This window comes from Anastrepha ludens, chromosome 2, assembly GCF_028408465.1.
Source record: "Anastrepha ludens isolate Willacy chromosome 2, idAnaLude1.1, whole genome shotgun sequence".
Lineage (NCBI taxonomy): Eukaryota > Metazoa > Arthropoda > Insecta > Diptera > Tephritidae > Anastrepha > Anastrepha ludens.
Genome location: NC_071498.1, coordinates 128,055,333 through 128,071,550, shown reverse-complemented (window position 1 = coordinate 128,071,550; position 16,218 = coordinate 128,055,333). Strand labels below are relative to the sequence as shown.

The following is a 16,218-nucleotide window of genomic DNA, read 5'->3' as shown; positions in this document are numbered from 1 at the left end:
GTTAATGTTCGAATAATATAAAACGAATATTCACGAAGTAACTTAGTTTGCCTCTGTTTATGAATAAGTCGGTATATATCGCTGGGTAGTATGACTTCGGATGTGATTGTTGGTGTAACGGTAATGTCCTTGGCAATTGTATCTGCCAGTGTGTTACCCTGGATGCCGGAGAGCCCAGGTATCCACATGATTTTGATACTGTCCGATAGGAAATTCGTATGTTTTTACTACAGTCGATGATTTTGCTTGACTTGTTGTGGTTTTGGGTGGCTTGGAATCAGGACAAACTGTCGGAGCAAATTACGTGATTACCCTTGCTTTTGGCGCAGTATTGAACGGCTTGTTATATAGCGGCTGCTTGAGTGGTGAAAATCGAGCTGAATGAAAATAGAATGCCCAGGTTTCCACGACAGTCGGTTCTACGTTATCGAAACAACCCGGATATATATCCGGCCAGGGACTGTCACTCCAGCAGCATTCCCCGTATGTAAGTATGGGGAATGTTTATGCGGTTACAACAACACTAAGCAGGCCCTAACTTAATTAGCACTCTGGAGCAAATATTATATTTCGTTGTGTATAAGGAAGTTTTTGTTGATTGTGAAATATATTATAAAATTAATGCGTATTGAAGCGAAAGAGAGCTTCAATAGAGTTTATAGAAGTCGTAGAACGTTAGTGCAACCATAACCTAGAAATAAGGCCGCACATTCATTTTTCATGACAGCTTTGTTAAGCCTAGCCTTTTCTCTACTCTTTCAAGCTTTTATTGAAAAAAATTAATTAAATTCCATTTATTTTCTGCACTTAATTTCATTATGTGTTGACGACGCACTTGAAGAAAATTCGACTAGACAGATGCAAGCAGCCATTATTTACAACATGTTAATTAAGGAATTAATTAATTAAACATGTTATTAACAATAAAAAAATAAGATTTTTTTCTCTAATGGAAATACATAAAATATATTTGATATTTTCATAATTTTTTTTGGCTTCATCAAAAAGGCGTGAGTCACTGTACGTCGGCAAAGCGGAAAGTGAGCTGCATTAAATTACATGTTCTGGTAAGGCGGTGCGACCTAAAGAGCTATAACCACACTCGCTAGCGGCAAATTTTACTCGATAACTTTGTTGTTGCTTTGGAGCATAGAGATAGCGAGCGAGGAAATGGCGAAAAGAACAGGCCTTTTGTCTGGCGGCAGTGATGTAGCTGGCTACAACAAAAAAAGTGCGTGTGGGCTGGTATACATAATAGAAGTGAAACTTTCAAGGCAGACAAAGAAAGAGGGAGAGACCCGAGAGAGAATGGGAGAGAGAGAGAGAAAGGATATATATTTAAATAAATTCACAACATTTGCAGATAATACAAATAGACAAAATTTACAAAAAACGTAGAAGGGTCGAGCGCTGTAGGTAAATGCCGGACACAAACTGTGGCAACAACGCGCACTACTCCGAGCGTTTATCACCCGCACAAACGCAGCGATTCCAGGATCGCAGTAGCGGCACAAATTATCGCAAGGCAATACCAATAAATCCGAAGTCGGAACTAGCCAGGAAACGGAAATAAGCGCCAAAAAGTAGGCACCAAAAAAAACGCCAAAAAAATTGCGACTAAAAAGCTCCCCAAACAGTGGACACCATGGAAATATAACGCCAAAAAGTAGGCACCAAAAGTATATTTCCTACAAGTTTGCACCAACAAATAAGCGCCAAAAAGTAGGCAGTGTTATTTCTCACTAGAAATTAGCAACCACAAAGAAAAACTCCGGAAAAATAGCCAAAAGTGTATCTAAGATATATATAAGGTATAACTCTCCCACTCCTTATCCTCTACGTTACATCTTTTTTCTCTCTCGCGGAACGAAAATGCCCAAAACGTTGCATGGCCTTGAAATTTTACTCTCCATTCTCGCTCGTTCATGAACGTCTAAGAAGCTTCACTTCAAAAATGTTACCCCTCATGTGCAGAATCTTCTATCCCCTTATAGGGCGTGTATGCTGGGTCAAGTGGATTTATGTTGCATACGTGCCGGCGTAACTTGTAGAATGCAAAGAGTGTCTAATGAGAGAAATTAAAAATTTTCGTAGCAATATATTTAATATATTCATTTTTCATTTATCGACAAATTCTTTAGACTTTTTTGCTATAACAATATGTATGTATTATTTTTATAAAATTTGATTGCATGAAAGTTGTTCTAGTGGCTTTTAAGTAATGACTCCATAAATTATTTATTTTTTATTTGAGATGGTCCGTCATATTGTAATTTGTTAGCCGTAGGTCTACGTTAAAAAAAATTCGACTAATCTTACTTTTAAGGGTCGATGATTTTGACCCTTATGTATTTTGTACATTGTCCATAAAAGAGTTTAGGCCCTTTAAAAAATTGCATCTGTCATGCTTTTTGGGTTGCGTTGGAACCAATCTCGCATGCTTGGCAGGTGATGAATAAAGTTCTTCGACAGGATTTCGCCCCATGTCGAAGAAGTTGGTGGGTCACATAGCATTCTTTGAAGATGTAATGCTCGCTCCCACGACAGTCGGTTCTACGTAACCGGAACGACCCGGATTTATATCCGGCCAAGGACTGTCCCTTGAGCAGCATTCCTCGTATATGTATATGTGGGGAATGTTTACGTTGCTACAACAACAACAACATGTAAACTTTGAGTAGACTAACAGCAAGATCACGAAAAAATTTCTTACGACTTTGCTTGCCTCTTCAAGTTTGATAGTTTGGATGAAGATTTATATAAATTACGAAAGCATTTAACGCAGAAATATCGATAACATTGGGAAAAGCACACATTGGTCAACGGTTTGTTTTTCGTTTCGAACTGAATCCCCAAACATTCTGTGGGCATTATCAACACCACCTTTCGTTTTATTGTAATGCTTCTTCTATTTTTTTGGAGTGTACCAACCACAGTTTAATTCCTCTCGAGTGATTTCTTTTTCAATTTGTACGATGCAAAAAACTTGTCCGTTGTGGCGTTGTGGTCTTTAAGTTCTTCAACTAAATAAAACTACGCGTTCACCTCGATTCCTTTCAGCCACAGTTCCGGCTTCTTTTCACAAATGCGGTTGAATTCGCCAAACGTATAAAGACTCAGCATAAGTCAAAGCGCATTCATTAAAGTTGGTGGCTCTAGGCCAACAACAATGTTCTGTACTTTGATTGTCAAAACAAAGTATTGGGAAACTAGAAAACAAATAATGAATTCGCATGGTTTCATTCCGGGCTGACAACCACATGAACACGGCGAAAGAAAAAAAATGAGAGCTGATTTACCGATACCTCCTTTAATAGATTCGCCTTGGCAGAAGTACAAACCCAAAATTTGGAAGCTTATTTCTCCATTTACTTGGCATATATTGTCTGCATAAGTAATGCGTCGAATAAGCAACGAGAAATTGCTCGTCAACTGTAACACATGAAGGTGGATTATAGTAAAGAGGAGCCAGTTCAATCCATTTTGTAATACATTTAAATGTCTCTTTGGACATAAGGCGGTCAAAACCTGCGTCAAACAAATCTTTGATTTGTTCGGATTTAGATCTGTGAGGAACAGTAACTATTCAAGAGTTTCGGAACAAACTCTGCTCCACTTCCAGCTGATAAATCTTCTTTACGCAATTCTTCTAGCAAACGCGAAAGTTCTTCATTCGACAATTTGTTGTTGTTGTTGTTATTGTAGCAGCTTACTAAACCTTCTCAGTGCAATGCAGATTACCGGTCGTCAGCATTTAACTCATCTAACGGTAAGCCCGGGAAACTTGCTGTTTCGACAGGTTGGGTCCAGAGGCGGAGAGATGTGGGTTGGGTTGATCGGGTGCCCGAGTGGGTTTGATGGGGCATGTGAGAAGGTGGTTAGTATGTTAGGCTTGTTCGAGCTTCAATCACAACCGCAGTGTTGAATGATTGTGAAAGTATCACGTTCGATGTAAAATTCTGGCAACATTGTCAAAAGCATCACGTTCGAAGTGTCAAAAATTCGGCAAATATTGCGCGCGAATACAAATAAATCGGCATCAACAATTTTTTGTTTGCCGAACATCAGAAAAGTATTGGTTGAGCAATTGCAACAGTGTTGCAAATTGTCATCAGTCCAGCAGTATTGCCGCTTTTATTACGTGCCTCGAATAAGCCCGTTGTTGTTGTTGTAGCAACATAAACATTCCCGATACTTATATACGGGGAATGCTGCTGCAGTGACAGTAACGTAGAACAGACTGTCGTGGAAAGGAAGGTGTTTAGTATCGTGCGAGATGCCTTCACATGCTGGACATATATTGAGTATGTGGGGGGTGGTTTATGGGCTGGAGTTATCATTGGACCGTACTTCTTCAAAATGCTGCGAATCGTTACGTATCTGTGAATGGTGAGCGCTACCGTGAAATGATATCCAACTTTTTTTTTGCCCAAAATGCAAGAGCTTGACTTGCATGACATGTGGTTTCAGCAAGACGGTGCCTGCCACATGCCACACAGCACGCGTAACAATGGACTTGTTGAGAGGCGAGTTCGGTGAACATTTTATTTCTCGTTCGGGACCTGTCAATTGGCCACCCAGATCGTGCGATATGACGCCTTTGGATTATTTTTTGTGGGACTATGTTAAAGCTCATGTCTTTTCAGACAAACCTGCATTTTACGCATTGGAAGACAACATTAAAGCAATTATATGTGAGATACCGGCCGAAACATTGGAAAGAGAATGTCAAAATTGGACTAAGCAGATGGACCATTTGAAACGCAGTCGCGGTCAACATTTGCATGAAATAATCTTCAAACATAAAATTATATGGACTGTACTATGGATTTAAATAAAAATTTCATGCATTTTTCTGAATTTTACGTGTGTTTTTTTGAAAAACTTTCCTATAGCTCTTAAAAAATCACCCTTTAGGTGCTGTATGGGGGATATCTGGAGGCAACACGTCGCTTTCCTAATAGCAGTGTAATGGCATGTCTAGAGCTTTGTCCACAGCGTATCACTAGTCTCGGGCGAGCAGACGGGCGCAGCGTAATTTAGAACTGGCCGGTTAATCGCTTTAAATGTCGCCAGCAACAATTTTTTGTCTTTGTCCCACGTACTGGCGGCAAGCGATTTAAGGATATTGTTGCGGTTTTGGACCTTAGTAGTAACTTCGATTCTCATGAAAATGACAGCAAATTATCAAAGCTGACGCTCAAAATTGTGGCATTATTTACAGTCGGCATTGGTGTGTCGTCGACTTAAAGCTTGAGCTGTAGTTTGACCTCCTTTGTCCAGGTGGCAAAGAGGGTCGCTGTGAGCTTAGTGAGGGAAAGTTGTAGAATCCTCGCAGTGAAAAAGCGAGAAAGACTGATGAGGTAATCGTTAACTTTGGCGCACAGGCCATCAATGCCATCGCCCGACACCAATATCGTACAATCGTTAGCGTAGGAGACCAGGGAGATAATTTTACATGCGTTTACAGATAAACCACGTGGATATAAGAAATAAATGAAATTATTATGCAAACCACGTCAAAATATGGCGGACCCAATATGTCAAAACTAAATATAAACAAATATTATGAGTAGTTTCAAAAATATTTAAGTTTAAAAAAATAATTTGTTCGAAATCGAAGTCAACGTAGGTCTACGGCTAAGCATAAAAACATTATTTATCAATAGCTGCTAGCAAACTTTCTGTAAAGTTATTTTTTGTTTGTTCGTAACGTAAATACATAGTATTCTATATGTAATAAATAAATCTAAAAGTGTTTCTTCTGCCATTATTAGTAATTGTCCTCTTCATAGCCATAGTAATCGTCCTCTTCGCCATCGTTCAGCATATCCTTGAGTGAGGAATATTCGCGTTCTGGTTCAGGCTCCACCTCGGCATCGGCATCTGCCTCAGCATCGTCGACAAATTCATCCAAATCATCTGTAAAAATCAAAATAAGAAAATAAAGACATGCATATTTTAATACTTTCAAATTGAACTCAAAAATAATTCACCATTCTCCACCACCAGCGGTTCCTGTTTCGTGGGCGTAGGCGGCTCCTTTGCCACTGGCAGGCCCATTTCAAGTTTAGGCACTTTGGATGCTGGCCCACCAATTGTGTAAGCTGGCTTGCCGCGGCTGCAACAAAACAGAAAAATTAAATTAAATTCGTTTTATGAAACAGCATAAATTCATTCGAAGGCACCTATTCTTTTGTTGAATCGGCCCTGTTTCCACAATGATCGGCACATTCTTTACATCGACTGCTTCGGACGCACCAGCCTCCGCCTGTATTGTGGTGCTGCTGCTGCCACCAGCTGCACAGCCCTCCGTCAGTGTACGCAAAATGTCATAATTAATTTTGTTTGAGATCTTCTTTTCCTGCAGCATCTTCTCGATAGCCTCGCCAGCGGTGGTTGAGGGACCGATAGCCTTTCGACGTGGTCGTCGCTTCTTCTTCTCCGGTTTACCTTCTTCACGTTCTTTTGCCAAACGCTCCTCTTTCTCGCGCATTTCTTTTAGGTATTCGGCATTTAATGCATTCCACATATTGTTTTTGTACTCGGCCTCTTCGTGCGTCAAAATGTAATTGTTGATCTCCTCATCGTCTAAGCCTTCCAAATCTAAATCATCCATGACCTCGTTCTCTTTGGACCTTTCCGCTTCTTGCAGTTCGCTCGGTGCTGGCCGGCACATTGACTCGATGTCTGGTTTGAGGCCATTTATAACAATTTTCTCTGGTATTTTTTGTGGCACTTTAACTTCGGGTGTGTCGGCCAAACATTCTTTGATTGCCTCGAGATTGGATTCTTCAATGAAATTTGCCGATTCGACATCTTCGAAATCGACATCATTAGCGATATCGCCCACACCGCCCGTCAGCCGTTTAATTGTGTTTTTTTGCAAGCGTTTGAGATCTTTTTCGAGGTGTGTATCGATTTCCTTTTGTAATTTCGATAATTCATGTTCTCCGATCTGTGCGTGAGCGACAAAAAAAAACAAAGCAAACGCATTAAAAAAATAAATTAAAATATATATATATATATATATATATAAAAAAAAAAAAAAAATGTTCTTGATCGATATACATATGAAGTGGGCAGTATTGGGAAAAGGAATCCGTCTTCCAAATGTTCATATTTATGACGTCAGGATTTCGAGATTTTTGAACATTTTTGAAGTGATTTACTAATTTTTTCAGCAAAACTGTCTAAACCTTCATTTAGCGTTCCCACACACAGTCGGTTGCGTTAACGGAACGACCCGGATTTATACCCGACCAAGGACTGTCACTTCAGCAGCATTCTCCTATATGTTTGGGCGATGTTTATACGGTCACCACAACAAACCTATATTTAGGATTCGCTTTTTTTTTCAAATTTCACAATTGACAGAAATATAACGCAGAAATGTGATAATAAGGTCGACCCTGATTTATTTTACTACTTCTTCTAGGGTCGCTATAAAAACTGAGAAGGAACTTGGAAACATTCGAAGAGGACTTTTAAAAATTTTTTGGTTAAAATTTTTGATATATTTAAAAAAAAATAAATAAAAAAACAAAAAAACACAATAAAAAAATAATAAAAAAATAAAAATAATAAGAAAAATAAAAAAAATAAAAAAATAAGAAATAAAATATTTTTTTTTTAAATACAAACAAAAAATAAAAAAAGCAACAAAATATACTATAAAAAATAAACAAGAGTCTTGAAAAATACAAAAAAAAAAATTAAATAAAACAAAATAATATTAAATAAACAAAAAATTTATAAAAAATATCAAAGAATATAAAAAAGAACACAAAAAAAAGAAAAAAAAATTAAAAAAAGAGTACAAAATAAAAAATATACATATATGTATATAAAAAAACAAATGAATATAAAAGATTATTATTATTATTATTAGAAGGCCACTATGCACTGCGACCAGAATTGATCTATTGCGCAAGGCCTATTTTTGTAACCCTAGAGTTTTAAGCTTTTTACAAATTTAAGCACAATTTTGGGTTTGTTGTTCCAAAGATTGCATGGAGATACTGCGGTACCAATTAAAAAAAATAAAAAAAAATAAAATTAAAAAAAAGTAAAAAAAAATAAAATAAAAAAAAATAAAAAAAAATAAAATAAAAAAAAATTAAAAAAAAATATTAAAAAAAGTATTAAACCAAAACAAAAACAGTATATTAGAATAACAAAAATTATTAAAAAATAAAACAAAAAAATATCAAAGAATATAAAAAAAACAGCAAAACAAATGAATAAAAGCAATATAAAAAAAAAACAAATACAAAAAAATACAGGGTGAACGATATGAAGTGTTACCTATTCAAAACACCAAGAACAAAATTGTTCCAAAATTATTACAATTTTAACATTGTATATTCACTTTAGCTCGATATGACCACCTTTTGCCTTGACTATAAGCCTTCAAACGGTCAAAAAATGAGTTGGATGCTGCACGAATGTGATCTTGAGGTATTTTGACCCATTCTCATATAATCGCTTTTTTCAGCGCATCCATACTGGCATATTTTTTAGTCCTCACCTTACACTCCAAAATGGACCATCGGATTTGCGTCTGGCGAATTCGAAAGCCATTGTGTGGACGAAATGAAGTGTGGAACACGATTTTTCAACCATTCTTAGTTCACATGAGCTTTATGAGACAGTGCCGAGTCCTGTTGGAACGTCCATGGTCTACGACCGAAATGTTTGCGTGTCCACGGCTCTAAAGCAGCTTCTAAAACATTTTCCCGATTATAAGCCGCATTCACTTTGACACCAGGCTCGATAAAAACGGTTCGAGAGCGTCCATCAACGGTCACTGCGGCCCAAACCATTACTTGCGATGGGAAATTGCTTCGAGTGGCCATACGTAGGCTCAAATTCTGGTATGAGCCTTCGGTCAAGTAAACACGATCGTCTTGAGTGTTTATGAACTACTCAATTGGGAAATTTTTTTCATCAGAAAACACAATGTTAGGAAATTCGCCATATTCGTACAAGCGCAACAACTCCTTTGCTCTTTCGCACCGAACTTTTTTTGCTGGGGTGAAAGATCGTGTGCTTTTTGGAACTTGTAAGCCTTGAGCTTGAGCTCAAAATTCAACAAAACTGAGACGCAAATGCTTTTGATGGCTTATAAACAATATATTGAACTGTCATTAGAACAATTTTGACGTTGATGTCATGAGCTGTTTTACACAAACAAGCAGTGTGAAGTTGGTAACACTTCATATCGTTCACCCTGTATATAAAAAAAAAATTAAAAACAAAATAGTATGAGAAAAAATTATAAAAGCGTTAACGCCAAAAAAGAATCAAAAACCAAATGAAACAAGTACACAAACTACTAGCGAGAAGTCTGGATTTAAAAATAAAAACAGTTTCTCTAATGATTTACCGTTAATAGATACCTCGAAGAAATTTTTATGAAGACCAACCGAACATCAATTCTGCATATTTATCTCGAAAAGCTTTGATTTCCCGGAATATGAGTCTATTCCAGTAAAACAAGATTTAGAATAAGTAAAATGTAAATAAGAAAAAAATGCTAAATAATATTACCGCTGTGGAAAAAAGTTGTTTAAATAAAAAAAAACTATTCGCCCAACGTGGGGCTCGAACCCACGACCCTGAGATTAAGAGTCTCATGCTCTACCGACTGAGCTAGCCGGGCACTTAGAGATCAGCTGGCAAATATGCTTTAACAATACTAGCCATCATTTCTACTACCTACATGATTCTCTTAAACGGCACGATCATATGAGAGAATCTAGTTGGCTCTCTTACATTTGTGAGAGAGAGAAAATGTATGCAGAATTAATTCCTATAAGCCAAAACAATTAAAGGCAAAATAGTTTAAATAATAACTAAAATAAATAATTATTTACAACAAAACCGACCGTTTCATAATAGGCACGCTTGACAAATTTTGCTCTTCTGCTTCCGAACGTAACTCCACAACAAAAACTGCGCTGCTTTAACACATACATGCATACAATAGTGTGTTCTACGAAGCAGTGATGCCGACGCTTATTATCATGCGAAGATCTGCTCAACAGTGTTGCCGTTTTGGTTACTTTGAACCAAAGTTGGTTATTTATTATTTTTTTTTTGTTTTCAGAAGCATTTGGGTTATTTGGCTATTAGCTACTATTTGGCGAAAATTCGTAAAAGTGCATAGTTGAAATTGTTGGACTATATTGAATTGTACATTTTCATTTCACACTTTGGCAACATTTTTATATAATACAATGAATTGTAACGCATGCTTTGGCAGCATTTTTTATCGAATGGTTGGCAGAAATGAATGGCAATAACTTTTGAATCTGCAAAAATAAATTAGTAGATGCAGAACGTAAGTTTTCGAATCTTACAGGTGATAAGACTAAGCCTCGAAATAAATTGAAGATAAAAACTTTTCCAGGCAAAATGCTTTCAAAGAAACTTGCTAAAAAGTAATTTAGTGGATGAAATTTAGACCCCTCGGAATGATTTATAATACATTTTGAACTTCGCACCAATATTTCTTTTTTCATTTCATTTAAACGAATTGCTTTTTATAATTTTGTATTTAAATATTTGATAACTTGGAAATTATAAAAAACGTACTTAAAAAAAAAACATGAATTTACTTTACCTTAAAAATGGATTGGAAACAAAATTTTTATAGTTCGCACCGCGTAACTACAATTTATTTATTAATCTATTTTAACTTATAAAAATGCAGGCTGTTAAAGAAATAATTGGCGCGTACACTTCTGTTAGGTGTTTGACCGAGCTCCTCCTCCTCTTTGTGGTATGCGTCTTGATGTTGTTCTACGAATGACGGGACCTACAGTTTAAGTCGACCTCGAACGACAAATGACTTTATGAGGAGCTTTTCATGGCAGAAATACACTCGGAGGTTTGCCATTGCCTGCCGAGGGGCCAGCGCTATTAGAAAAAAACTACTTCTATTATTATTATCAAACACGGAATGCAGGTAGTTACAGGACTATATTTTCTCCGCTATGCCTCAAATATGAATTTGCAAAATTTCCAATTTTGAGTTAATGGATTGACTTGATGAACCTTAAGCTTTTCCTTTTGCACGAAAACCCAGAAAACCATGTGTTAAAAGAACCGCAAATAATTTTTTATATTAGAAACCAAACCTTCTAATTTTCATTTTCCAACATTTGCATTTTCACACGTTCATGTTTATGGCATATGGGTTACGATATGTTTTAACATCGATACATTATTGTTGAGCTGCTTATTATTTTCACTTTGCTTTGAGTTTTTAATAAATACTAATTTTATCATTGGAGACGTAACATAATTTTTTTTCCTTTACTGTACTTTAAAAATACATAATTATGGTTGAAAATAAGTTTTTGTACACAATTTTAATATCCCGGATATTAATTTTACATTATTTTGTCTTTTAAGAAATTTGAAGCCAAAATCAATTTAGGCTGTTTAAAATTTTATTCAAATTTTTTCCATAATTTGTATCCAAAAAAATACTGTAAAGCAAAATTCAGGACTGCTCTCCTTAAAAATTAATTCTTCAATATAATTTCAAACTTTTATATTTCCATACATAATAATAAATTTTCTTTTAGGTGAAATTTAAACTTCAATTTATAAAATTTAAATTTCAATTTATTAAAAATTAAGTTTTAATTTATTATTTAATAAATTCCTATTTTGTCATTGAAAACGTAACACAATTTTTTTCTTTATACTGCTTTAGGAACTACAGAAATATGGTCCCATATACACAGAATATTAATTTTACATTATTTTGTCTTTAAAGAAATTTAAATACACAAAATTAAAGAATATTGTAATGCAGAATTTTGGACTGCTCTCCTTGACCCTCCTCCCGGGTTTGGCCAGAGGGGCTTTTTCGACTTTGGACGTGAATTCAACATCATATTTTTATTATAGCTAAAGACTTGCGATTACAGGTAGCTTCCTAATATTAAATTTTCTATCGATTTATGGATAAACCTTTTAAAATGGATCTTCGAATAGGACAAAAAAGGACAGACCCGGGCGCTCAAGCGATGGTTTTAAAAAAGGTGTGTTACGGAGGGTTGAATTTTAATTTTTCAACGTAACTTCGAACTTTTATATTTTCATACTGAAAAAAATCATTTTTCATTTAATTAATTTTTTGCTTTCTAATTCTAACTCAAATGTTAATAAAACTCTAAGCAAGAAATTAAGTGAATTAAAGTACCTATCGCTTATTTACTTCGATAGCCTTTAAACTAACAAAAAACAAAAAAAAAAACAAAAAGTTGAGAAAAACCACTTCAAAATTTTATTATCTCCCTATATACATATATAACCATGAATTTTTCGCCAGCATAAAATAAAAACTTTTGGAAATTTCAGCATAATTATCTAAAAAAAAGTTGTTTTTGTTTTTGGATTATGACACTATTGAAGTAAATGTTCGAAATATTAAAAATTTACTGCTCCAAAACAATATCTACTTCCACTTCTTCACCTATTAAAAAAAAATCCCTTTTCCTTACAATTTGCAACTCAAATGCATTGACAACACTGTTTGCATTCGACGCGTGAGCGATTTATTCTCTTCGTTCTCTCATCGTTTAACAAATTGAAATGCGTGACTGTGTGAATTTCAGCCAGCGCTGATTTACTTACTTACATACTCGTACACACAAACATATGTCAAATAAATATACCGCTGAAACCCAATAAATGCACAGCTGTAGCTGTATTCCAAATTTCACTTATACTCACATCTTTGATACGATCGCGATCCTTTTTACGTGCCGCTTTAAATGCTGGCGGATCTTGCTCAGCCTCCAAATCGACAGACATGAATTCATCCAGAGTCAGAGCGCTAGATGGAGTGTCGGCGAATTCAATCAATCGCTTGCGTACGGTAGATTCGTGTATTTTCACAATGCCAACAATATCTAAAATCGTACGGCTAAATTCGTGCATGCGTGCGGCAATCAAAAGTGCTAGAAGAATTTAAGATTATATTTTATAAGTAGATTAGTAATTATATTTTCTATTTTGTGCAAATAATATTTTTTTTCTGGAGCTGCTTCATATTTAATTATAAAAAAGAGAATTGCCGCCCGAGCAGGGACTTGAACCCTGGACCCTTGGATTAAAAGTCCAATGCTCTACCGACTGAGCTACCCGGGCACATAGAATACTTGCATTTTCTATTTGTTAAGAACGATCGGCAATGAGTCACAACAGTTCAATGATATTTGATTTGAAATGTGTTTGTTGAATTTTGGAATTTGTAAAATATTTCCTATATTCATTTATAAATAGTCATATAAACTATTTAAAAATTTGCGCTTTTCCTGAATCAATGTTTATGATAGAATTGATTAATGCAGACAAATACCGTGTGATGGCCGGTTTTTAGCTTTTGGTTTCTTAATGAATTCAATTCTTTATTATAGATTTATTGACAGACCAAAATATTTTCAGACTAAAATCTTCATCATAACAGGGCAATTCACAATTAAGTGCAAATACCATGGCATTTATAAATTGTGATTGCAAATAAAAAAAACTCGCACCCTTTTTAATTCCAATAGAATTCTCGTAACTGCACCAAATTTTGCGTAATTTGATTTTAGAAATTGTATGTAAAAATATATTCATCCAAAGTATGAATCTATACCAGCTTTATTCGATGTCTCGAATTGCAAAAACATTGTAATTTCGGATGCTTCGATATTTTTTCTGCTGCTGCTTACATCTACGATACTGGGCAATTGAAACAGGATTGGCTTAAATCAACTTTCATAACACTACCAAAGGAATTAAACGCGAAAAAATGTACTGAATCCAGATTAATCTGTTTAATGAATCATTCACTAAAAAATTTCCTTAAAATAATACACAAACGAATACAGAGTCAACGCCAAAGGTGTCAAAAAAAAACCATTCCATCTAAATTGACCCGCCCAAATATACATTCTGTCAAAAATTATTCATTTAAAAAGCGCGCGCTACACAAATATCTAAATTTTTTTTGCTGGAATGTTGAAACAACTGTCCTCTATAGTGTTGCAGAGTTTGAGCGTGATCTTTCAATTAGCTTGTTTTTGGCATTTAATTATATCAGTCAACCGCAAGTGTGCTCTGCGATTTTCACTATGGATAAAAATATTGAACAAAGATTTTGTCTTAAATTTTGTGTTTCGAACGGAATTTCCTGTGCCAAATCATTGTAAAGGTTGCAGAAATCCTATGGCGAGTGTATTTTATCAAAAACACGGGTCTACTAGTGGAATAAGGCTTTTGCAGAGGGTCGAGAAATCGTGGAAGATTTGCCTCGATCTGGTCGCCCATCAACGTCTCCAATGGATGAAAATGTCGATCAAAACTAAAAGTCAAGGAAATGATGCTGGAAAACTATCATTTAAGTTTGAGGGAGGTAGCTCGTGACCTTAGCGTATCTCACGAATCAATTCCCAACATTTTACACCATCCATTGGGCATGGGACGCGTGGCTTCTCGACTCGTTCTTAGAGAGTTGAATTTCTTTCAGAAAATTCATCGGAAGAAGATGGGTGAAGACATGCTTGAGGAAGTGAATTCGGATCCAACGTGTATCCAGCTCATCATAACAGGTGATGAAACGTGGGTATATGAGTTTGACATGCAAACCGGTCAACAGGCGGCTATCCGCATGAGCCAAAATCCAAAAAACCACGTCAAAGTCGGTCAAAAGTAAAAGTTATGCTATTTGTTTTCTTTGATTATCCTGGTGTTGTGCACTCGGAATTCCTTCCAAATGGTTCTACGGTAAATAAAGAATATTATGTGGTAGTTATGCGACGTTTGAGAGAGAATGTGCGTAGCAGACGGCCCAATTTATGGACAGAAAACTCATGGATCTTGCATCATGATAACGCAACGTCTCACAAGGCTTATATTGTGAACACTGTTTCGATCAAAAACTTGACAAAGATCATCGAACGATCACCGTATTCACCGGATTCAGCTCGCTGTGACTTTTTCCTTTTCTTAAAACTTAAATTGCCATTCCGCGGTCGCCGCTTTGAGTTGATAGAGGCCATTAAGTAGAATTCACTGAAGGAGCTGAAGAAGATCTCTTCAAACGCGTTTAAAAGGCTGACTGAACTAGTCGTTGGCATTTGTGTATTGCTTCGAATGGAGCCTATTTTGAAGGCGACAAAATAAATTTTGATGATTAAACAGTTATTTTGCGTTTTATTGCACAATTTCCGGCACTTTTTTGACAGAATATACGCATAGTATGCATATGTGTGGGTATATATTTATATATGTACTAGCGGACCCGACAGACTTCGTTCTGTCAAATAGATTTTGAATGTGGCAGTTTATATTTCGACCTTAAGACATTTTTACTCTGCTGACTCACACACACCGCCCTATCATCATGGTGACGGTTCTGTTCAGGAGAATTAAAGAAATGGGTCAGCTCGGGTGATGGATGTCTGCCAGAGGGCTTCAAACTAAGAGGGGAACTTAAGGTTCAAACCTGATTGAAAAATAATCTAAAGGGATAGTGGGAACCTAAAGGTGACAAATATTTATAAAGTGGGTGATTCAATGACAAGTCATAGAGATAATTAATTATTTATTATTATTATTATTAACATAGGGTTAATAAACGATATAATAAAGAATCATGAAATAAAACGAATATAAATAAGTATTTTCAGTAATCGCTTTGTTGTAAATCAAGTGAATCATAATTATTAACAAAAATCTGTTTTATTTTTATTGTAGTGCTTTATGATAAACAATGTTTTTTGTATGATTACCCGGTGAATATACAAACAAATCTGATGGTTTTCCAACATGGGAACAGGCAACATACAATTGACTACGTAAGAAACATGGGTTTTCTAGATTAATACCACAAACACCTAATGCTTGCCCCTGGGATTTATTTATCGCCATAGCAAAAGCAAGCCGCACTGGAAACTGTAGTCATTTAAATTCAAATGGCACATCAGTCGGAATCATTGGGATGTGTGGTATCAAAAAATCTTCTCCTTTATATTTACTTTCCTTTCAGTATAGTTGCTCCCATCACGTTGTTCAATAATTTTTTTATCGCTAACCGTGTGCCGTTGCAAAGACGTCGTTGGTTGATATTTCTCAACATTATAACTACCGATCCAACCTTTAATTGAAGATTGTGAGGTGGCAATCCTGGTAAATCCAGCGATTTTAAAA

At 35.7% G+C, this 16,218-nt stretch overlaps 1 protein-coding gene and 2 non-coding genes across 3 annotated transcripts in view; all 3 read right to left on the bottom strand.

Moving 5' to 3' along the window:
• Positions 1-5,423: 5,423 nt before the first annotated feature.
• LOC128855317 (transcription factor IIIB 90 kDa subunit) overlaps positions 5,424-16,218 on the bottom strand; it is a 94,949-nt gene continuing 84,154 nt past the window's right edge. The window contains exons 4-7 of the mRNA XM_054090124.1: positions 12,754-12,980; positions 6,189-6,958; positions 5,997-6,121; positions 5,424-5,922 (exon numbers count right to left, since the gene is read on the bottom strand). Of these exons, the coding sequence (XP_053946099.1) occupies positions 5,774-5,922; positions 5,997-6,121; positions 6,189-6,958; positions 12,754-12,980 (1,271 nt within the window). The 3' untranslated portion in view covers positions 5,424-5,773. The remainder of the gene's footprint in view (positions 5,923-5,996; positions 6,122-6,188; positions 6,959-12,753; positions 12,981-16,218) is intronic.
• On the bottom strand, positions 9,592-9,664 carry Trnak-cuu (transfer RNA lysine (anticodon CUU)). The gene has a single exon. It is a non-coding gene; the product is annotated as a tRNA-Lys (tRNA).
• On the bottom strand, positions 13,098-13,170 carry Trnak-uuu (transfer RNA lysine (anticodon UUU)). Its single transcript has one exon. It is a non-coding gene; the product is annotated as a tRNA-Lys (tRNA).